Here is a 24,432-nt window from a genome sequence, read left to right as displayed (position 1 = left end):
ATAGTAACTACAACAAATTCAATATCGAATGCAATCCTTCAAACCCATTTAATTAAATCATTCCATGATAGAAATATTTCATCGATGGTAAAATTATGGTTTAATCATTTCAGATGTCCCTATTTGTGCATAATCGTCTCAAATAGGTCCTTGTATTTTAGTTGATCTCAATTAAGTTCCTTTTTATGAAAAATTGACTCAATTTGAATCTTGCTATTAAGTGAACTTGATGACATTAAAAGTTGTGTTATGGCTTGCTGATTGAGTACTTTTTAATTATGTGGCAGAGTTTGATCGCCTTAGGTGGAATTTTTTTTATTTACAATTTTAAATAATTTAAATTTAATAAGGCATAACGTTTTATTTAGGGAAAAGTTTTAATAAGTCAAATTTATTATTGCTGATACTAATTAATTTCAAATTCAAATTTTTATCTTAGGTATTAGTTAATTTCCTAAATGGTTTCAGATAACCCTAATTCAAATCTTTTTCCCAAATTGATTTGGGAGAGTTTTTCTTCTCCACGGACAGACCTTGTGTTGGGTCTTGTGTCACGCTTTCTCTTCTTCCTCGTTCCAGAGAGGTCGTGGGAGGGATTTCTCTTTTCTTTATTTTCGTTCACGGAACCTCTTCTTCCCCAAATCGCTTTGGTCTTGCTTCGTTTCGCAAGATGGAGGTGATTTTGGTCCCTTCTCTTTCTTGGGGTTCTGGCGCGGTTGTCGCAGAGAGGAGGGGCTCGAGTTTGGCGACTCAGGCGTGGCGTTCCCTTCGTGGCGGTGTGTGCCGCAGCGGTGACTCTCTCCGGTCTCGTGGAGGTTCTCGTAGCAGTCCTCCAAGCAACCCGCGAAGGTGGACGCGGGTTGGGTGCAAACAGTATCATGATGGCATTGCAGGCGCGGCGGAGGTTCCTTCTCTCCGTTCTGATTCACGGCGCAAGCTTCCCTTCTCCTCCTCCTCTTCTGGTTGCGATTGGGTTCTTAGGGGTTGCTGTTTCGACTAATTCTTGTGATTTGGGAGATGGGGTTTTGTTTCGCTTTGATTTGGAAATTCTTGGTTGGTTCTGACTTCGATTGGGTTGAGGTTCTTCTACCTTGCAGATTGATGGCGAGAATTTGAGTTTTGATTCCTGTTCTTGCGTTCTTGTTTGTGGAGCTGCATATGATCGATCATGGGTGTTTCTTTCTTGATTTTCCCCAAATTTGCCTAATTTCGCACGCACCCAACAAATCCCTAAATTTTAATAACTTTTCCCTAAATAAAATGTTGTGCTTTGATTAAATTTTAAAATTGTAAATAAAAAATTCCATTTAAGACGACCAATCTGCCATGTAACTAAAAATTGTTCGGTCAAACTGATTTCGGAACCTAATTGAGATCAAAATCAATTAAAATATAAGTATTTGAGGCGATTTATACAAAGAGAGACATCTGAAATGATTAAACATAAATTTATATGTATAATCATCCTGAGCAACTTCATTTGTGAAAGAAAAAAATTCAAACACAAAACTCGGATTTATTTGAGAATCCATTAAGTGAAATGGATACGATTCATCTTATAATATTAATCATAACTTATACAATAAATATAGTTATCACTCAATATTCCTCACGAAATACTAATAATAATATTAATAGTAACAATACATATTAAAAATTAAATAATAAATAAAAACGAGAATGAAATAAATAAATTTTAAAAAAAATTATTGATAAAATGGATTTTGCAATCAATTAATCGCATAACTAGATATGGGAATTAGTCCCATGCTGAATGAAAGGAATTCACTTACCTCAGACGCCACAACTTGGACCTTGCAACAAGTTGCTTTCACTTCCACAATGTAGACCACCATGAACCACCAACCCACAGCTAGGGACCAGCACGAGCAGAATCACAAAAATGCACCAATGAGAAAACAAAGAAGCAGTGAGTGAGTGAAGTGAATGAAAAACAGAAAAGATGCAATAATATATATACTTCGTTTATTTTAGTTAGTGAATATTTATCAATTCCGATTTACATTAAATGTTAATCCACCGGTGAAATTTTTTAATTTATTTTTTAATTAAAAAAGCAAATTTGTAATTTTGGAGATAAAAAAAGTGGAGAGATGGATGGAGAAGCAGTCAATAATTATATACACACGTATATAATCTGCACTGCAACATCAAAATTCCAGAAGGAATCGAGTATCTGAGAGATATCGTACGTTACAAGGAAACATAAAAGGTGACGAGTTTGCTTACGCAAAGAAATGTGTGGTTTTTGGTGGAGCCATTCTTCTCAAACTTTAAAGACTGACATATATCACATTAAGAAGAAACGTAAAACCTGACGATTTTGCTTACGCCTAATGTCTATGGTCAAACCCGAAAACGCTAAAACAGAAAGATAAGAAAAGTCTAATAAAATGACATCTCATTCTTCAAATTCAAATGTGAAAAGTAGTTTAGAATAGGTAAGCTTAAATAACTTTCAATATTCTAATATATTATCGATTATTATTTTGAGCGTATAATAATTTCTTTTAAATTAGTTACTTCATAAATTAATTCTTTTGTTTAAGTTTATGATATTATTTTTCTTAATTATACTATACTAATATTTATTAAATTAAAATACGTTTCACACTGTGCAGAAGGTAATTAAAGAAACAACATATTTTATTCCTTTTATTAATTCTACAAATATTAATTCTACAAACAATATAGGTCAAAATTATATAGCAAAATAATAAGTTGAAAAAACAAAAAAAGAAACCCATGCTAAAATATTCTAAATATCGATTAAAGAATAAACATAATAATGTACACAGATATTTTTTCAAGGATTCAAGATAATTTAGTAGAAAACATGATTGGATACTGAAACCAGAAGTTTTCAAGCGAAGCAGTTGGTGCAATGAAAATATCCGAAAGACCATTATATTTTAACAATTTGTTGTAATAATTTTTTCATCACTACGTTAAAGAGACATTTTTCTGTCCGAAAGCAGGCAAAATGCAGACATCACCCATGAGGACATGTTCATTACATTTTCTCCACACCTTCCTCTTTCGTTGTCCAACACATCATTCACTATATATACACAGGTCTTACTTCAACACCAACCTATCCAACAAATTACAACTCAAGATCTATCTCATTCACACTCTAAAAAGTTCATACCAAATTCAAATTTCGCAGTAGCAATCATACGAAAATGATTGAGATTCTTCAGAATATGCAGCTGATAGCTCCTCTCTTCCTCGTCCTCTCCCTCATCCTTCCCCTCGTCTTCTTCTTCTACTCCTCACTTTTCAACAACAAAGACCCTGCTCCAACCAAACAAACCGTTACTATCCCAAAATCATACCCACTCATTGGCTCCTACCTTGCCCTCAAACGCATCGGCAACCGCCGTATTCAGTGGCTATCCGATGTAGTCCAAATCTCACCCGCCAACACATTCACCTTCCGTCGCCCACTGGGCCGCCTCCAAGTTTTCACTGGAAACCCCGCCACCGTGGAGTACATTCTCAAGACCCGCTTCTCCAACTACCAAAAGGGCTATTCCTTCATCAGCGCCCTCTCCGATTTCCTCGGCACCGGAATCTTCAACGCCGACGGAAACACGTGGAAGTTCCAAAGGCAAGTCGCCAGCCACGAATTCAACACAAAGTCTCTCCGCAAGTTCGTTGAACACGTTGTGGATGCCGAACTCTCCGACCGCCTCATCCCCATCATGGCTTCAGCGGCACAGCAAGACCAGACCCTCGATTTCCAAGACATCCTCCAACGCTTCGCCTTCGATAACATCTGCAAAATCGCCTTTGGCTTCGACGCGGAGTACCTGACGTCGTCAGCTGAACGGAGCAAGTTCGCGGTGGCGTACGAAGAAGCGACGGAGATAAGCAGCAAACGGTTCCGCGAACTGTCTCCGTTAGTGTGGAAAGTGAAGAGGGCACTGAACATAGGTTCCGAAAAGCGGTTGCGAATGGCTGTGAAGGAAGTGCACGAGTTCGCGAAGAATATAGTGAGAGAGAAGAAGAGGGAGTTGAAGGAGAAGGAATCCCTTGAATCTGTAGACATGCTTTCGCGGTTCTTGAGTTCGGGGCACTCTGATGAAGACTTTGTGACGGACATAGTCATAAGCTTCATATTGGCGGGGAAGGATACCACGTCAGCAGCGCTGACCTGGTTTTTCTGGCTGCTATCGAAGTACCCTCGAGTGGAGAAGGAGATTGTGAAGGAGATAATGGAGAAATCGGAGGCTCCGGTCTACGATGAAGTGAAGCACATGGTTTACACGCATGCAGCGTTATGCGAGAGCATGAGGCTGTACCCGCCAGTGCCCATGGACACCAAGGAAGCAGTGGAGGACGACGTCTTGCCGGATGGGACGGTGGTGAAGAAGGGGACGCTGGTGACTTATCACGTGTACGCCATGGGGAGGTTGGAGAGTATTTGGGGTGAGGATTGGGCAGAGTTTAAGCCAGAGAGGTGGTTGCAGAAGGTTGAATCCGGAAACTGGAAGTTTGTGCCAAAAGATTCTTTCACATATCCTGTGTTTCAAGCTGGTCCCAGAATGTGTTTGGGGAAGGATATGGCTTTTATGCAGATGCAGAGTGTGGTGGCTGGGATTCTTCGGCGGTTCGCGGTTGTTCCCACGGTGGCTGAAGGGGTGGAGCCCAACTTCATTTCCTTCCTGTCCTCCCAGATGGAAGGTGGTTTTCCTGTGAAGATCATTGAGAGGGAAACCTCAAATTAATACCGAACTTTTTCCATTTAGACCACGTTACTCGTTTTATTAGTTCTATGTTTGGGATTTGAGTTTGAGCTTTGAGTTTTACTTATTTGTTTTTCTTCATAATATGAATATGAATAATGGTTTGGAGAAAGACGAGTGAAGAAGGAAAGAGCAGTGGAAAATTTGATTTTGATGGATTTAGGGTAGGTGGAAAAGAGCTCGATAAAAATAGAGTATTTTATAGTTGAATTGGAGTGAGAAATGCAGAGGATGTGGATGTTGATTCATGAGAAGAAATTGCCATTCTTATTTGACTCAGGACCGCTCTTCATCTGCTTCTTAGAAAAAGATGAAGAACTAGTTTTCATAACCTCGTCAATCCTAGGAAGACAATGAAAGATGGATAAATCTATAAAACATTTTAAAAATCCTTCTTCCGTTGCTTCTTCCTAAACACTTCAAACATCATGCTAGTTTTCAATTACATTACTTCTAAGATAAAATATAGCCAAATTATCCCAATTTTCTTTTCACAACTTGTGGCCAGGAATCGCTCATATCTCCACGTGTAGCTTTTAAGCTTGAAAGCGTGATGGATAACTGCTTATGACGCATCTGGTTTCGTTTAATCTTTGTTGACTGCTAATAAGTAATTATTACTGATATATGACAAAACCACAAAGAGAAGTAGTACTTTAGATAACAATTATGTCTATATTATAAATAAATCATAAATAATATGCCACTTAATTAAAGTTGTTATTTAGTTGTATGTGTAGACAGGACTTTGAATACATCTTGCAAATCATGGAAACTACTGCTCCAGCTTAATTAAGTTAGAATACATGAAAGCATAAAAACATTATCACCTCAAGCCCCTTTGATGATTTTAAGGCGAGTGTTAAATGGTTAATTGACATTTATTGTGAGTAGTTACCATAATTTTTCTTTTAAAATAAGTGTTTCATCTTTCTCTTTATATTTGTATGAAACTTCCAATTAAAATGTAACAATAATGTTAAAATAGTATGAACAAGTTCTTTAATCCATTTTACTTCAAAATATTATAGTCTCATTTAGGTTGAAACTTTTATTTTTTTTAATTATATTTCACATCTGATGTTTTCATTCACTGGTCATGTGCCCTACACGTTGCGTTTTAACGATTTTAATTTAATCTTGAGTTTTGTAAACTTGAACTGTTATAACTTTTTATATAAACTTTGAATGAAGACGCTCAAAAAATTAAAGTGGTTGGAAACGCGACCATCATGGAAGGAATTTCTTTTATGGACTGTTTTGGAATTTTCAAAATTTCAAAGTTTAAGATATGTTTTTATTTTATTAGTATTTTTCACCTATTTTTTTATACTTTTACACTTTTATTTTAGATACTGATACTATTTCTATAATTTTAAAAAAAATTGTGATATATTTTTCTAATACATATTGATTTTTCATGGTTTTTGTGAAGAAAAATATTGATAAAAAAAACCTACAATTTGACTTCTGATATTCATGTAGAATACATTAATTAATGTTTGTTATTAATGTAACGTATATTAATTGAGATTTGTTGAAAGACAACGTGAAGTTAATGTTTATTTAAATATGTTTTGAAATTCATAAAAAGTGAAAATTTGCCCTATATAAATGATAAAATGACTATCACAAAAAAAATAGAAAACAGAATAGATCACCCATAAGGATAATATTTTTTAAGGGATGCATAGGAGGGTTTTACCCTTGCTCAAGTAAATGCATGGAATTGGATCACCCATAAGCACAAGAAAAGGAATTTTTTTCTTTTTTCATTTTGGTGTCTAAAACCAATTAAATGTTCAAGTTACCTTCAATAACCAACTAACTTAGTTTTACATTAGAGATCATATTCTTAATACCTGCTTAGGGGAAAAGGTAATATACACCACAAAAGGTCAAAGGTAGCATAGAAAACAATTATTACAAGAGAATTCATTATTACTTATTATAAAAATTCGTAGGTAAAATCTAGTTATTCTTTAATTTCCTTTTTCCTCAATCCAAATTTTATTTTATTTAAAAAGATTCAATATGATTTCTTAACTAAATTTGTTATCTTTTAACTTACTTTGTTTGCTTTCTCTTCTTTCTCCATCTTCATTATGATTCCTTAACCCTTTTGCCATTTTCCTCGTAGCTTGCACAAGACTTAACCTCCAATGAAGATATAACGAGCTGGCCACAGCATGCGGTATGGTCATGCATTTGCTTCTTCAGGTAGAGTTCTACCCGTTCATGTCACATCCACCGCTATTTAGATAGTTTTCAATGACACTGGTCATCCCCCTCATGGAGGCAAGCAATCTCTTCAAGGACACTGACCATCCCACCAACAAAATCGGGAAGAATCTCATCTTCCAAGTCCTGTTTCTGTTCCTTCGCATCTTCATTGGTTTTCTACTTATTTGTTGTCTTATTTTGAATTGCACGTGAAGAATGTGATGAGAAAAACAGGACTGTGTTCCAATTTAAAGAAAATCGAATTTAATTATGGATCGACTTGTGATTGGTGACCATCGGATCGGAGTGATTACAAAATGGAGACCAAAAAAAACTAAAAGATGAAAGGTGAAGGCAGAAGAAACAAAAAATATCCAGAAAAAATACACTAGAAAAACATTGAATCTGCATAAATATAATAAAAACTGAATTAAAGACAATTAAAAAGTCTCATTGAATAGACTACAAATATTGAAGAAAGAAAAACCTATTAAAGCAAAAATCTAGTAAGATGGCCTGCATATACTCCATAAACTTGGTGAGCATACGCTAGAAATATCAAATCATTTATAATAATAATAATCAATGTGAAATGCCCAAGAAAAACAAGAGGACTAACAGTATAATAACCATCTCTACCCAGAAAAAATGAGAAAAAAATCTAGTACAGCATAACCTACAAATTGTACCCCATAGTAAATGTAACTGGACTTAAAGTTTACAGTTTACAAATAGCTCCTCAAGCAAAATAAAAGAAACCATATCAATACCCATAATTGGTGCCATATACGGGTCCATAATCTGCAGAAGGCACGTGGCCTGTATGAGCACCAGTGCTAGACGGGGGAGATGCGTAAACCGGAGCATTAGTTGGATAGGCACTGTAACCTTGGCTAACTGATCCACCCAGAGGATCCTGTGACGCATTTGCAGCTTCAGCCATGAAATTCTGCATCAGAAGATAGAATGTGACCATTGCAGATAAACTAAACCAACAAAAATAAACACCATTCCAGTAACTGTTACTTTTAATAGTAATATTCTGTAACTTCCTAGAATATGTTCTAATTAGTTGTATGTTCAATGTATAATATTATTAAAATGCGGGGAAAATGTATTAAAGCCATAAAAATGAACGATAATCACAGATATTATATATTATACAAGGGATTGGTCAAACTAATGATTTCACCATTTGAATTAAATAATAAGTTTTACAGCAAGAATTGTCCGATAAAGACAGGAGTCGTGACTTTTATGAACGTGGATTCAGTATACAAATGCCCCCAGTAATCATCTCTTTCTTGCCCAAAAATTGTCAATCTATTGTTTTAGATTCAAAAAGCATCACAACTAAAAAGGAGTTTCACCTGTGGACTTCGGATTGAAGCGGATAGTACGGCCAATAAATTGCCAATCGTGGACAAAATGGCAACAGCGAAGTGGGGCTACCAGTTCAAGGGTGTAATGTTTGACAATATTAAAATCATTTAATAACTCAAATTCGAATCAACAACAGCCCATGCCATCTGGTGCACCAGCGCCCACATTTCGAGGAGTGCCACATAGAGTTTGAACATTTCGCCAATATAGGTAACAAGCAGAATACAAGATGTGAAGCATACCTGAACCAGCTGTTGGGCTGCCTGTATTTGAGAAGAAGTCCCACTCATCTCGACAGTCATCTCCCCTGGAACACCCCTTGTTTCCTGAATTGTAATACTTGCTCCACTAGCACGACGAATATAGCTGATATTAGTGCCGGATGCTCCAATAACAGCATCTGCATATGAAAGAGGAATTTGCATGTGCTGCGTGACCTGCACAGTATACAGAAAATTACATCATTTGTGATAAAAACAAAAGAGCTTCAAAAGGGAGTGATATTCTCAACAAGAATCCTCAAGTTTGGCAAAAGACAACACCTTAGTTACAAGAGATTGTTGTGGTTGCGCACTTGATGAATGAATTCCAACAGAAGCATCCCTTGCATAGACAGGTGGTGGACCTTGATGAAGGTGCTTATCCATGGGAGGCAACTCAGTGGGTGGGTAATAACTATCATAGTGATGTGTCGGTGGCATATACTGTTGATTGGGTGCAAAAGCAGGTCCTCCACCACCACCACCAGCAGGAGCAGGAAACCCTTGCGGAGGAGGACCCCAATTTTGATGTGGTGGTCCATTCTGGTTAGCTCTGACATCTGATATTTGCATCTGAAGTTTGGAAGAAGGGAAAAATTTACCCAGAGAATGGTATCCAAAGAAACTTATACAATAAAGAACAATATACCTTAGCTGAAACACTCGACATTGATGAAATAAAGACAAGAGGCAGGAAAGAAACCTTAAAGCCACTTCTGAATTCATATCTTTAACTTTGAAGAAATAATTTAAAAACAGGGAGACTTGCCTGTGTCTCGAAAACTCCAACTATGCTGCGGTCAACCAAGAACTTGCGTAAATGTACTGCAATAAGTTCAATTGCCTTGTGAACACCAGTAGAATCCCCTTGTATTTCAACAATACTATCATCTCGCAGAGCAAATACTGGCAGGTGTTCTGTTTAAGCATAAAAAATATATTAGTCCTTAATAGAAATTCCCAATATTCAGGCACACAATAATAAGAGATTTAAAAGAACAGTCCAGTACTTTTAATTCAAAACAGGCTAAATCATTTTTCTTGTGTAATTACTCATCAAGAAAAAACTAATAAAAATTGCAGCATTTGACTGGAACGGAATCTTCAAACAAATAAGAACAGCTGATACAAAAACTAGTGCAAGTGTAATGGGTAGATCTAGGGACAGCATATGCAATAACAAATATTGAATGTAAACTTGGTATAATGTGTCTAAAGAGACCCAAATGAAAGACAGACATAGGGCGAAAAGTAATTAAAAAAGCAATATTTATTAATAATTGGTTGCCAACACAAGCAAGAATACCCTAAAATAAGATACAACAACTATGAGCAAACCTGAACCAAGAACTCGTATGGTGCAACCAGAACCATCTTGAATGGATTTTATGGTTGATCCCTGCTTCCCAATCAAGCTTCCTGCTTGAGTATCTGCCACTAGAAGCCTGGTAACAACTGATCGTCCAGCAGCCAAAGCGCTATCTGCAAGGTCACGATCAACATTGATAACTTGCTTATGAACCCTTAACAAACCATCAACAGCAGGTGGTATGGGCCGATCTGGCTCTTCTTTTGCAGAAACCATTACCTATCAAAAACATCAAACAAAGAAAATTCAGCAACACAAAATACAAGACTGTGAGATCTCAAAAATATGAAAGACATTCAGTTTCATATTTTAAAGCAAACAATTAGATTGATCCATCTCAATATTCAAAAAACATATTTGTCCATCAAAGTTGTAGTAATAGCAACAAAAAACCATTGTGTTTTAGTTTCATTTTCAACTACTTTCACACTGTGAATCTGTGTTTCAATGGATTAGCAACCAATTCCAGTTCTAGGCAGCTGTCACCCAACTAATTGATGGATGAATCAAGACAAAATTCATATTTACAAATGTCAATGACATTATCTCCTGAGTCCTGACTTCATCTAATAGTTTCTCCTGTATTATCTTTTTATTGAGTTTAGGAGTTCTTCAAGGAAATAGTTTCACGGAGTGTGGCAAGACACCAATCGACCTGAGTTCTGAAGTTACCAGGTACAGTGAAAGCCTCTTGCCATCAAAGTCTGCACAAACTATTTCTGATTGTTAACACAGACACTTGTACATGCTCATTGTTGTTCCCTGCAACTTGAACTTTGGCACTTCGATTTGAAGCCACTTTGATCACTCATATTTGCTTGACAACCTGCACATATCCATTTGGTTACCGAGACAAAAGACATCTCCTTTTCTTGCGTATATCTAACCAGTTTGATTATTATTTATTGTATTTTGCTTCACTTGGATACTTTTTGTTTCACTCCGTTTGCAACTCTATTTTTAAAAATAAAATTACTCCATTGTTAAATATCTTACATGTTTTATCATGACACGTTATTAATTTTCAAATCAATTACATAATAAGTTTGTTTGACTATGTAAAAGTCTTCCCTACAGATCAATAGGTATTACATAATTCCTAATGTAAATATAGCCACAATAGTTCTAAGTTACCATGATGACAGTCAAAATAGAGTTAATTGTTTTCAATGTACCAAGGTGATCAGCAAAGTAAGCAAGTATGATATTCTTCAAACAGACATTCATACATGTGCAAGGTTATCCTTCAATGCATAAAATAACTAGAAATTGAAACTTACTGCTCTTTCTGAGATTCCAGGCGGACCATCAAGAATTTTAATTCGCGCTTTAGTCTCTTCTGTGATCTTCTTTATAAACTCACCCTTTCGGCCAATAATACTGCCGACCTTTTGCACTGGAACCAACATCCTGAAGACATTCTCTCCAGGCCACCCCGGCCACTTTTTTATTTCAATCCCTTTCAAATCAGCCTCGGATCCCTCTATCGGCGAAGAATCAAAATTCTCAGTCATTTCTCCAGCACCATGGTCTTCCTCAACATGCTCCTGCTGAGGAGAGTCCGTGTCCCCAGGCAAACCTCCAGCATCATGTTCATGTTCATGTTCATCAAAATGATTTTGAGGAAAATCGGCATCCTCCACCAAATCGACTGCATCATGTTCATCAGGCAGAAGATGAGGAAATCCAGAGCCATCAATAACAGTCCCTACATCATGTTCATCGGAGTGATTATGAGGAAAATTAGGGTCCTCGGGCACATATCCTTCATCGTGACCATCAAAACCATGCTCGGCCATGAGATATGTTTTCTGCAAAAAAAAACATCACTCAGTTTGACTAATTAACCGTCATCGCCATTTTCGGCAGAAATTGAAATTCACGAAAACTAAACAGAAAATTGCCCTACGGGATGAACATAAAAAGACAATGTTTAACAATTGAACAAATTCCAAAGTCTCAAAAATTAAAAACAAACTTCAAATCGGCGTCCTAACGGACGATATCGAGCATAATTATATAAAAGCCCTAGAAACTATAGTGAGAGAGAGAGATGAAACAGAGAGTAACATGAAAAAATTAGGGCTGTAAGTTGTTGAGATTAGCGGTTCAAATAGACTTACACGATTAGTGAGAGAAGAGAAGGCAGAGGAGCACAAGGATATTGAGCCGCGGAGAATTTAGGTTTTGCAAGAATGTGATGAGAAGAATAAGATAAACAGCTGCTAAAGCCTAAGGAAATAAGTTGCATTTATATACTAGATATTTTCGTTCCGAGTCACATGCTTATAGCTTTGGCTCTTTTATATATATACTCTCTCACTAGGGTGTGGACTCCATGATATTTTCTGTTAAAGGTGGTGATGTTTCTTTTTAATTTAAATTAAGTCGTATATAAATAAATTTCTGTACTCAAATTAAATATATTTAGCATATCAATTCACTTAACACCTTATAATTTTTTATGTCAATTAATTTAGTTCACATTGGGTTTATCATGTATTTAGTTTAATATTTGATTTTGAGTATCAAAACAGCTAATCTACTTACACGTTTAGATTAATTATTTTTTTTGCAAAAATTTAATTTAATTGATTTAAATTGTATTTAAATTTTTAACATATAAAAAAAATGTTTTAGCCCAGTTCCCAAATTTAACTTTCAAATATTTTTCAATATTAATAGTTTTAGAATAATTAATTGATTTTAATTCAATCTAAACATAATTCAACTTTACTTTAAAAAAAATTCATTATTTTTTGGATTTATCAGTAATTATGTTGTTAATTGAGAAACAAGATATTCACTCTACATGTGAGACAGTATAAAGAAAATGAGTGGAGATTTTATTCATCATGATTTACTTCATTTTTATCTCATTTGAATGATTTAATTATTATAAATGAAAATGATACTTTATATTTTTAAATGAAAAAATAATGATAGTTAAACTAAATAGTAGATTATTTATGTTATGACATGTTACTATAATATTTGAGTAATTTAGAGAATTCAAATAAGATTTTGAGAAAGACTTGGTAATAGTTATAAAGGTAAAATAAATTATATAACTTCTTAGACAAATATAAGATTATTTTCAAGTTGCACGTATGTTAATAAAAGTTTAATAACACAATCAAACATCAAAGGGTTTCACTTCTCATAAAGATTTAAACACAAGTCGGTTGAAGTATTGACATCATCATTTCTAATAAGATTCCTTAAATATTTTACATTCTACTGTGTGAATTTTTTTTTATATTTTACGTTAATATTTTTGCTAAAACTAGCACGTATTTTCAAAATCTGTTAAACAATAAAATTAATATGTGCATGATAACAAGCATAAATTGAAACCCAAAAAATCGGTATAGACATCTCTCAGTGTTGTAGTAAAAATTGGGTGGTCCGATAGTAGGTAGAATAGAAATGCCCAATAAACAAGAAATATTGTAGGATAGGCTCTAACCTTAGCTTTGATACCATATTAGAAAGTGGTTTGAAGTCTAACTCAACCCCACAAAATCGGTTTGTATGATGAGGTTTGCAACCAACTTATATATTATAATTTGGTTTTATCTCTAGTCGATATGAGACTTCCAACATCACATATCAATCAATTTCACAAAACAAGTTGTTTTTTCATGTTTTCTTTCAAAACATTATTTTGCACAAAAGTTATATAAAGTAATATAAATTTTTTTTTCTTCAATCCACAATCAATCAAAATCCTAAGTGGTGCTTTGAACAACTTAAATTTTGTTAGAAGAGGAGGCATGTGATAAAAAGTTCAATTTCTTTTACATTTCAATTTCAATTTCTACCAATAAAATGAAAATTCAATCATATGTATCATGCATGCAATCCACACATAACATAACTAGTTATAAAAATCTTGCCTAAAGTTTTAATCATTTTTTTCTTTAAGTTTTTTTTTTTTAAATGGAATTTCTATTGTAGAAAAACTGACAATAGATAATAAAAGTCACAAACAAAGATTTTTTGAGACTATAGATTATTATTCTTAAATATTTATCTGTAGTGTGTTGTGTAAGTCCTCAAGATACAATAGAAATTTAAAAAATAAAATAGGATATAAAAACTAAAAAACAGTACAAAAATAAACTAATGATAATATAAGAAAGAAGGAAGAGAATGAAGAAATTAAGAAGAGAAAATGAGAGAAGTATTCTTTTCTAGAATGAACACAAAGGCTCTGTTTATAGAAGGAGGAAACAAGTGAGGCCAAGGCAAGTCCATTGCTAACAGGAATAATCCTGCATCAGCTGGTGAAAACGGTTTTAACCAACAAGATGTTGGGAGTGTGACTTGCGGATGAATCTGCGGAGCAAAACAAGACTTGCAGACGAAGCTGCAGAGTAACATTCATCAACCAAGTTTCATTCGCAATTTAAAGACACTGACTTTTACAATATACAAGCTAATTTTACAACATTTTTAACACATCAACTTTATATTAGCTTGTCAACATTTAATAGTATATTTGCTAATAGGAATTATATTAGGATTGAGATCTGTCATTCAGTATCCAATTTTTCTAAACTTGACAAGAATAAAAGGTAAATAGTGTTCAACTATTGCTTGAGCATATATATCATGTAACTCCATTTGATCTATTTTAAAAGGTTGAGTGACATTTTTAAATTGAATTTTCTCCATTTTTGGAATATGATGTTTCAAACATAGAGTCATACATAAATTTTATCATAACAAACATACACTTTATTAAAATATTGTGGATGTTCTTTCAAATCAATAGTATTGCATCTTTGTCCTACTAAAAGATCTTCAGCACATCCATAATAGTCATTTTTCTTTCTCATGTAAAACATATATGAACTACTTAACCTTAACATTCAACTTTGCTTTTTGTCAATTTCATTACCATTGTTAACAAAATTCATTTCTACAAATTCAAATACATTAAGAATTAAAAATCCTAAAAGTCATAAATTTTTAATTAAGGTAATACTACATTTAAAATTATCACAAATTTCCTCAAGAATAAAATTACTTAAAGATTCATTCTACAACTTAAAAATATTACTACTTATAATTGTAATTAAAAAAAAGTTGAATGATAAAAATTAGAAAACAACTCCATATAATAATTTATCAATCTAAAAATACATAAAGCAAAATTCATTTTGAAAGATAGGGAGGGAAAGATATTATTCAGTTTAAGAAACATAGTTCATTGCATGGGAAGGACAACTAGAATAAGTGAGTATGATTTTGACTATAAGCATCCCTATAGTAAAAGTTCACATCCATCATTTTTTATTATAAAATTTGTGTTTCATTCTCATTTTTCATTAGTTTGGTTAACGATGTACTTGTACTTTTGTTTGTGTCTGTCAATTATTTGTTTCAAATATTACTTTAAAAGTTATAAAGAATTACAAAATATAAAATATTCACTAGAACAAAATACACTTTTAACATCAAGATACTAAATCGATTTAGAGAAAATCGTTGTAATTCAAAATAAGGTGGCAATTTTGAAATTAAATGCATGTTTATTACACATGTTATCTAAGAATCAATATAATATCGATTCACCCATCCAATTCATATAGTGCGTTTAAAGTAAGTTTTAAAAAAATTGCTTATATTACATCACTTGCTCAATGAACAAGTGTAATAAAGTCTATGTTTTCAAATCCCCCCTTCTTATGTCATTACGACAGACTTTCTCTTTTATGAAAAAATCTCTTTAAAACATTTGTTTTCTCTCCACTACATTGGTGTTTTTCCATCTCCTTTACATGTGAAACTTAATGGTTTGATGTTGCCGAGTGAATGTGTGTGTGTGCTTGTGTCTATGTTTGTGTATGTGTGCTTGAGCGTGTTTGTGTATGTGTGCTTGAGCGTGTTTATGTATGTGTGCTTGTGTGTGTTTGTGTGTCTATGTTAGTGTGCGTGTGTGTAAACTCTTGCTCAACGAGTTGTTTCTATAAAATCTTCAAATGGTTTAGTCGTTGGATGAATACTTTGATTGTTAGGCAAACAAAGTTTTCATTGGATGACTAAAATTTGATAGTCATAATAACGCCTTTGGCTAGGTGAGCATATTGGTGTTGGACAAGTTGTAACATGTGGTTAACTAGTTGGATGAGTCAAGTGTTGGTTAAGTAAGTGTTTTTTAAACTTTGAAAAAAACAAGTTTTTAAACATTTCTAAATACTAAGATTTGTTTATCATTATTGTTATATTTGATTAATATATTATATTTGAATATTATTATAATGTAATAAATAATTTGTTGTAACTTGTTAGCATTTAAATTGAGTTAAGTGTATATTTATGAATGAAAATTTATGATGTTATGGTTGTGATATGATGTGTTTGTGTGCGAACATAATTATTCTTTTGGAAAGAATCCTATATTAAGATGTTTAGATTATGGATTGCAGTTAAGATTTTGAAGGAGATGATCATGACTCTACTCATTAGATTCACATTGAAAAAAATATTAGGTAATGAGAGTTAAAGAAGATTTTTATGATTTGTAGTGTGGAAAAGAAACTGTGTATCGTAAAGATTTACATGTTATATGAGTGGACCAAATTCTTATTATGTAACTTTGTTGTGTGACAACTTAGTGAATATAGTATGACATGTATAATTTTCTAAGTTTAATCTAATCCATGTCTAGAGAGTCAAGTGTTTGGGTGTATGAAGTTAATATAGCTCATAACATCAATACGTTGTCTTTTGGCTAAGAAGTAAACACTTAATTTTTAATAGATATTTAATGAATATATTGAAATTGTATGTATTAAAATATATGGATGAGATGTAATGGTAACAAATGTGTATGATTTAGAACATGTAAAAGTGCTTAAAACTTTTGTGTTTCTTCTATTGTTTGTGATTGTATTATTTATCAATTATGTAATTGTTTTACATAAGAGAAAACGATTTGTAGGACGAACTTCTCAAAGATAAATTGATGATAGAAAAAATTAAATATATTTTATAGTTTTTATATTCTCTTTTGTTAAATTTTATAATTAACCCACAAATTATGCATTTGTAAGAAAAATGATAACTTTCTATATTTCTAACAAGGATGAAACATTTTTCTTTTACATACGCATGACCCATAGACATATGCGCGTTCACGTGTCATTTTTATGATCTATTAATTCTAAACAAATATAACCATGAACAGAATAATAATACATTTTTTAAAATACTTTTGTTATTAATTAATATTTATTAAAATTAAGAACAACACTTATTATTTTAAAAGATTAATTTGGATAATGAGGTTTTTTTTATAATTTTAAATTGTAATAAAATTATATTTAAAGACGTGTGTCGAAAAAATATGATGAAGAACTTCATCAAACAACTACAGAATCAAATCTTCAAAAAACAAGACAGTGTCAAAAGACACAAAATTCTCCTTCATTGCAGCTTCTGTGTCCTCTGGGTCTTTGATTTATGGGAGATATGCAGAAAGGTAAGCGCAGAAAAATAAAACAAAGGAAAACTCAAGTCTCATGCGCATCTTGTAGTTGATTTGTTAATTTTTGTTATATACTTTTATCTCTATTTATTCATCAAAATAATCCCTCATGGAATATGAATTAAATTACGATGGTTTTCTCCTCTCACTCACCTCAAACTTGTCCAGATTATGATGTCAAACCCAGTTTTACACAGATCACCGTAGCCATTTCTGTGGGGTTGTTGCTTATCGTGGTCTTTCATTTTCGTCTGAAACAATCTAGAGATCGAAAGATCATCCCACGTATAAGATTATCACGCGCAAGCCACGTCCCAAAGCTTGAAAGATTCTCCCATTACGTAGGTAATAATGTTTGTTTTTCCATTTCTTTTCGATTATATGCATGGATCCACAAACATGTATGGTTTTGAAATTATGTTGCAAATATTATGTTGTTTTCCAAAGCAATAACAGCAATAATTGGCTTGAATGAAATATGCTTTATTATTCAGCATTTTCCTTATTCAAAGTTCTCTGATTTGCTGCAGCTAGGCAAATGGGGTTCAAGGACAGAAGATTTTGTCCCCATCTATGTAGATTAGCTTCTGAATACATAAGGAAATACGAGGGACTTGAAGATGATATATACGCCTTTTTTGATAATGAACCCGATGCCGATTCACTTTATGTGAAGCTGGTAGAGGAGTTTGAGAGATGCATTCTTAGTTACTTAGCATTTCATTGGAACTACGGTGACATAATTATGAGTCAGGTATTCTGATACTTAGTCATTTAATAATTAATCTAAAATGAATACTCCCTAAAACCGTGTTTCTTTCTGATTAATATGCAGGTGTTGAGCTCGGAAAATGAGCCTAAAAAGAGGCTCAAGAACATAGTTATGGCAGCAACTAGGTGTGTATTATTGGTATTGTTTTCGAGGAACACTCAATAAACCATTGAATATGAGACTGGAATCGTGTGTTTTTGAACAGGAACAGGATATAATCATGGAATTTACTTGTCCTTAACTTTCCATTTTCTTGTGACCTCACTTTTTTCATGAATTCATGCACTCATAAGTTATGATACAAATTTCTACAGGGTTCAAGAAAATAAAATCTTAAAAACTAGTCAACTAGCAACTCCGTATAAACAAAAAAAAAAGTTCTAAAGTTATTAGAAACAATATAGAAAGATAAGTAAATGGATCAGTGTAGGTAGAGTTATCTCTAAACCTCTGAAATTGCTATAGGCAGGTTCTAAAAGAATTCCAAGTTAAAAAAAAAAAGTAATAATAGGATGGTTCAATCCATTAAAATTAAGTTCTTTCAAATTGAATAAAATGTGTCTTTCTATCTATTTCATTTAAAACTTCTCCACATCACCCACCTTTTTCAGAGTTATTTTCTCCTAATCATATTTATTACATTGTTACACACTCCATTAAACTTATCTCTTAAGCTCACACCATGATAACAAAACAATAACTAAGCTTTACCCAAAACCCTACTAACATCAATAGCTTCCTTATGGCAACCTTTATTCCTCATTCTTGTCTTAACAAATTCATAAAAAGATTTTACCCCAGAAAGAAAAGCTTTCATAAGTTAGAATATAATCCAAATTTTAATGATTATGTGTTCCTTTTAGTGTTCTGGTGCATGACTGAATAGATAAACAGCTTTAGGTTTAGGGGAAAATAGTTTTTGCTTCTCATCACTTGAAAGGAAATATCCAAACCTCTGTTCAGATGCATTTGTTCAAGTCAATTTAGTGGGATAATGAAACAAGACTTTATTCTCTATGATTCCAAAACAGCTGGATATTTGTAGTTAAATGACTTACAATTATCATTGTCATAGATACAATTATATTCAAAAGGGTTGCTTTAGCTTAATTTTTTTTTTCTGAGGCAAATAATTTTCAATTTACAGGGAACAAAGGTTCGAGAGACTTGCCAAGAATCTGAAGGTGGCTAGAGTTTTTAATACCTTAGTGGAAGAAATGAAAGCGATGGGAATTGCTACAACCGATGATTCTCAATGCACAGAGGTGATGGCTCCAGTAGCTCATAGCGATAGGAGTCCAGTGCTTCTTTTAATGGGTGGAGGCATGGGAGCTGGCAAGAGCACCGTGCTCAAGGATATTCTCAAAGAGTAAGTGTAAGACCTAGTTTGTTCAGTGTTTTCAAAAACAGTTTTTTATGTAGTGTTTGTATACTCAGCACATTTCTGCTATTAAAAAATTTGATCATGAACAAAGTACTCTAAGAAAACATCTTTTTGTTAATTATGAATAAACGAAAATGACCTAATGATGTTTCTTTGTAAATGAATTTTGAACAGACCATTTTGGGCAGGAGCATCCGGGAATGCCGTAGTCATTGAGGCAGATGCGTTCAAAGAATCAGATATGATCTACAAGGCCCTCAGCTCAAGAGGTCACCAAGACATGATTCAAACAGCAGAACTGGTTGAGACTCTTTAATTCTCTGCTCTAGCTATTGCAATAAGTAGGAATTGGTAGATGTCAGTGTAGCATTTTTCAATTCCAAATCTTTTGAAATGGTGACTATTTTAAGTCCGAAGGGGTTGAATCTAGCACCACTTCACATTTGTATTGGATTGTTTGATTTTTTTTTTCGCAAACAGGTACACCAATCGTCCACAGATGCAGCCTCATCACTCTTAGTTACAGCATTGAATGAAGGACGAGATGTTATCATGGATGGCACACTGTCCTGGGTGCCGTTTGTTGTGCAGACAATCACAATGGCTAGGAATGTTCACCGTCGACGTTACCGCATGGGAGCTGGCTACAGGGTGAAGGATGATGGAACTGTAATTGAAAACTATTGGGAGAGAATTCAAGGCCAAGAGCCTGAACAAGTTGAAGGCAAAAAGCGAAAACCATATAGGATAGAGCTTGTTGGTGTAGTATGTGATGCTTATCTTGCAGTCGTTAGAGGCATAAGGTCATATTAAAATTCTTACCAATCACAGTATATTGTTCAATTCTAATGAACATTGATTAGTTTCAGTTATCAGATTAACAAATTAATTTGAATGTAAACAGGAGAGCTATCATATGCAGACGAGCAGTGAGAGTAAACTCACAGTTGAAATCACACAAGAGATTTGCTCAGGCATTTATGACTTACTGTCAACTAGTAGATAATGCACGACTATACTTCACAAATGCATTGGAAGGTCCACCCAAGGTACACATTTCCCTTTTCTTGTGCCGATAAAGTCAAAACTTGTATTTATTTGGTATACACAAATTATTGATGCAACTGACAGTTAATAGCAAAATGGATCCCACCATTTGCCTCTCAGAAATTTAGCAACTAGTGTGTATAAGGAGAGAGATAGACGAATAAAAGTGTCTTTTTTAATCATTTCAGTAATATTTCTATGGATGGTAATTTAGTGTGTCTTCAATATCTATTATAGTATTACTGACCTCATAATCGTTGTAAAGTTGATAGGATGGAAAGATAGGGACAAGACACTGCTTGTTGATCCAGATGAATTCGACTGTTTGAAGAGGCTTGCCAAGTTGAACGAAAATGCCAACTCCATTTATGAACTTTACAAGCACCCCAACCCAGCTTGTGAAGCTGGATCGGTATGGAAAGACATCGTATTATCTCCTTCGAGGTTGAACATCCAACAGGAGCTCAAGTACTCAATCCAAAGAATTGAAAGCGTCAAATATAACTTCACCCTTGAGTCTTGAGTAACAGATGAAATTCTTCCACCTTTGCCTCTGAGATGAGGATCAGGAAATCAACCAAAATAGGCAACAAAAGCACGTTTCTAAAATCTGTCACTGCAGACATTTCATGTTCTACCCCACCTTGATTACTTTACATGCATAAACAAATAGCATTTAGTGTTAATCTTACAGGATATTTTAATTTAATTGTCTAGCAGGAAATTGGAACCCACATTTCCTAAGATGCAAATTAATGTTCAGGTACAACTTAATGATCAAAAGCATAATTCAAACACCCTTCTGGCAAATTCTTTTTTATTTATTTTACAGAATTTGGAAATATTTCGAAAATCAAGGACTTGTGTTTTTCATGTGGATATGAAAATCATTATGTTATGACTCGTTCGCTAAGACTTTTTTTTCTGGAAAATATCAAATTACATATGAAACATGTTCGTGTGAGCTAATGGGAACATCAATTAGCGATAAAGACGTGAAAAGAAAATTATTACTTTCTAAATTCTTTTAATTTAGGTTGAAATTAATTTTAATTTATGATAATTCTCTTTGTTAGGAGTTCTTATAAACTTAGAAAACTGAAATTTATTATTAATAGTTAGCAAAATAGATCTCTATTATCATGCTTTATCTGCAACAAAAAAATATAAAAGGAGAAGAGGAAAAAAAATGAAAGAAGAAAGATGATAGGAAAATGAAGGAAACTTTTATCAACTCATAAATGTATAGTTGCAAAAAAGAAAAAATAGAGCACACTTGCTACAAACGAAAAATGTAGTTGCATTCAAAGCCAAAGGAAAAAGTGGTTCAAATTCACATTCTCACCTCCTTTAGAAATTTTATTGAAGCAAAATTTCTTTTTCACACCGATTCTCTTCAACACGTTAAGTTCTCTTTCTTGCCTTAGAATTTCCAGTCAATAAAATCAATTACTTTGAATTTCATACGAAAAAGTAAACTCGTTTTATGACAAAACCAATTAAAAAGCCATGTGTTACCACGTGGGTGAGAGGTAATACCCATATCATGCGCGTCAATGTTCATTTTACAGTTACCAACATCCCACTAATGGAGTGATTAGCAGGCAAACATAATTAATGAATAATTAAGAATTAAAATGCATAAATTTTTTAGGAGCTAATTACCCCGCACACCAATCTTTCAAGGACTATATTTGGGAAATTATTCGTTAATATTACCTTAAAATATTAATAACAAAACTTTTAAGAAGAAAATAAATATTTGTTTTTTTTTGAAACTATCATGTTAATTAACAAGTTATTTGTTACACATTTTAATTTCAAACATTAATACTCTAAAACACTAGTTGAATGGATATTTGATATAATTAAATGCTTGTTTAGATGAATGATGATTTCAGAAGGGACTCATCAATTCTAACAATGAGATCGAACTTTATGATAAAATTAAAACCTCGATCATGGTACATTAATAGATGAAGAATGTTTTCAAGTCATTCAAGATAATTACTTAAATGATTGGACTTTGATGTTTATACCATGCTTTAGAGTTAATGAAGAGCTCTAAAGGATGAAAGAAAATATTGTATTATTTCTCTAATAATTTTTGAAAATAAAATCCATGTCTCGTAGATACTGAAGGAATATTGTTAAATGTTTACCTCGATTAATATGTTAATTTGATTAATATATTGTTAGCTTAGTTTCGAACCTGTATAAAGTTGCATACCATAAACCTGTGTAAAATTTCACACAAGTGAGTGTTCTAGTATCAGTTAAATAAATTAATATTTAATTATTGAATTAGAAATTTTAATGTGTCAAGTAAATAATTAATTTTAAAATGAAAGTTTTATACAATGGGGGACTTTCAACACTCTCTCACGCCAAGGTATAAATTAGACATTATTAGGTGGTTCGATAAGGGTCTGATAGCAAGTGGAACAACATACCCAACAAACAACAAATATCGCTAGGATCGGCTGTAACCATAACTCTGATACCATATTAAGAAATGAGCTTTAAGTCTAACTCAACCCCATAAAATCGGTTTTTAAGATGAGTATTGCAGTAACTTATATATTATAAATTGACCTTATCTCTGATCGACAATAATGTTTAACATACAACTATTATATCTTTTTTCCTTGTCAAATATGAAATATGAGTACTAGAGTATTTTAAAATATAACGTTTATTTTTGCATCATCAGTTAATGTTAGTTAACTTTTATTTAATAATTTGATGCTTCAAAAACTTGTCATTATGTACACATTTTAAATGTGAATTTTGACAAAAATCAAAGTAATATATTTAAAATTTATATTTTTAATATTATTATAATATAAAAAAATAAACTATATCTATAAAAAAAATCATTCATGTTTAAAAAGTTATTTTTTCGTTATTTCAAATTCTTAAACTCATTATTACTTGAGTCAAAACTAAATTTTTTAAATATTTCTTCTTAGAGACCTTCCTTGTTAGAATAAGGATGGCATATGATTTGGATTTCATTTTAAACAATTTATTCTAATTTCATCTCTTTAAGTCATTAGATATTTCATATTTGAAGACATTTTCCTAATGTTCCAAATAACTAATATAAAATTCTCCATTGGTAATCTATTGAATTTAATAAAGAACTCCTATACTTGAACAATCAAAGATTAATAGTATCTTGTTTCAAAATAGGTGAATAAGTTGAATTTGTGTTGTATTTCATCTTCACATGCAGCTTTCCTTTTGATCACTTTTAAAAAGTAATATAATATTTTATTCTAGATCATTAGTATCATGTTTCAGAATAGGTGAAGAAGTTGAATTTGTGTTGTATTTCATCTTCACATTTAGCTTTCCTTTTATCACTTTTAAAAAGTAATATAATATTTTATTCTTTATTAGTATACCTATTTAAAAACAGGTCATGACTTAAAAAAATAAAAGATTAAATATATTTTTGGTTCCTACATGATATTGGTCTCAAACTCTGATTCATTTCCATCCCTCTCATATTAGAAAGGGTGGGATTTAATCCTTCAACACCAAAGCCATTATTTTTTTTTACATGGCTAACAGTGTGTCATGTCTTCAAGACATACAACTAACTAATCAACGTGGAAAGTTAAAATTAAATTAATTCTTTTTAGATTCCACCATTTTCTCCATTTCATATCTGTTCACCTATTTCTTCATTCTTCTTCTCACAAACACCAAACCTCTT

General features: G+C 32.9%; 2 protein-coding genes and 1 pseudogene across 3 annotated transcripts; 2 read left to right on the top strand and 1 right to left on the bottom strand.

The window, feature by feature from the left end:
* The first annotated feature begins 3,066 nt into the window (after positions 1-3,066).
* LOC148200691 (cytochrome P450 94A1 pseudogene) lies at positions 3,067-5,269 on the top strand (annotated as a pseudogene).
* A 2,271-nt stretch (positions 5,270-7,540) lies between these two features.
* Positions 7,541-12,289, bottom strand: LOC124830163 (flowering locus K homology domain-like). Its single transcript, XM_047303806.2, has 7 exons — positions 12,131-12,289; positions 11,288-11,818; positions 9,977-10,226; positions 9,408-9,556; positions 8,921-9,211; positions 8,621-8,815; positions 7,541-7,944 (listed from the first exon to the last, which is right to left on the bottom strand). Exons 2-7 carry the CDS (start codon positions 11,804-11,806, stop codon positions 7,759-7,761), a joined length of 1,590 nt encoding a protein of 529 aa, XP_047159762.1. The 5' UTR covers positions 11,807-11,818; positions 12,131-12,289; the 3' UTR covers positions 7,541-7,758.
* A 5,106-nt stretch (positions 12,290-17,395) lies between these two features.
* LOC148200690 (calmodulin calcium-dependent NAD kinase-like) lies at positions 17,396-21,492 on the top strand. Of its 2 annotated transcripts, XM_088113904.1 has the most exons (9): positions 17,396-17,499; positions 17,674-17,850; positions 18,036-18,259; positions 18,341-18,402; positions 19,425-19,646; positions 19,836-19,962; positions 20,142-20,464; positions 20,566-20,710; positions 20,974-21,492. In XM_088113904.1, exons 1-9 carry the CDS (start codon positions 17,481-17,483, stop codon positions 21,229-21,231), a joined length of 1,557 nt encoding a protein of 518 aa, XP_087970030.1. In that variant the 5' UTR covers positions 17,396-17,480; the 3' UTR covers positions 21,232-21,492. The 2 variants fall into 2 exon arrangements, with proteins under 2 accessions (XP_087970030.1, XP_087970029.1); XM_088113903.1 differs by lacking the exon at positions 17,396-17,499 and having other exon boundaries at positions 17,637-17,850.
* Positions 21,493-24,432: the final 2,940 nt, after the last annotated feature.

The sequence above is a fragment of the Vigna umbellata genome, chromosome 4, assembly GCF_029865625.1.
Source record: "Vigna umbellata cultivar VRB3 chromosome 4, Vumbellata_1.0, whole genome shotgun sequence".
NCBI classification, from domain to species: Eukaryota; Viridiplantae; Streptophyta; class Magnoliopsida; order Fabales; family Fabaceae; genus Vigna; species Vigna umbellata.
This window is presented reverse-complemented; position numbering and strand designations above follow the sequence as displayed.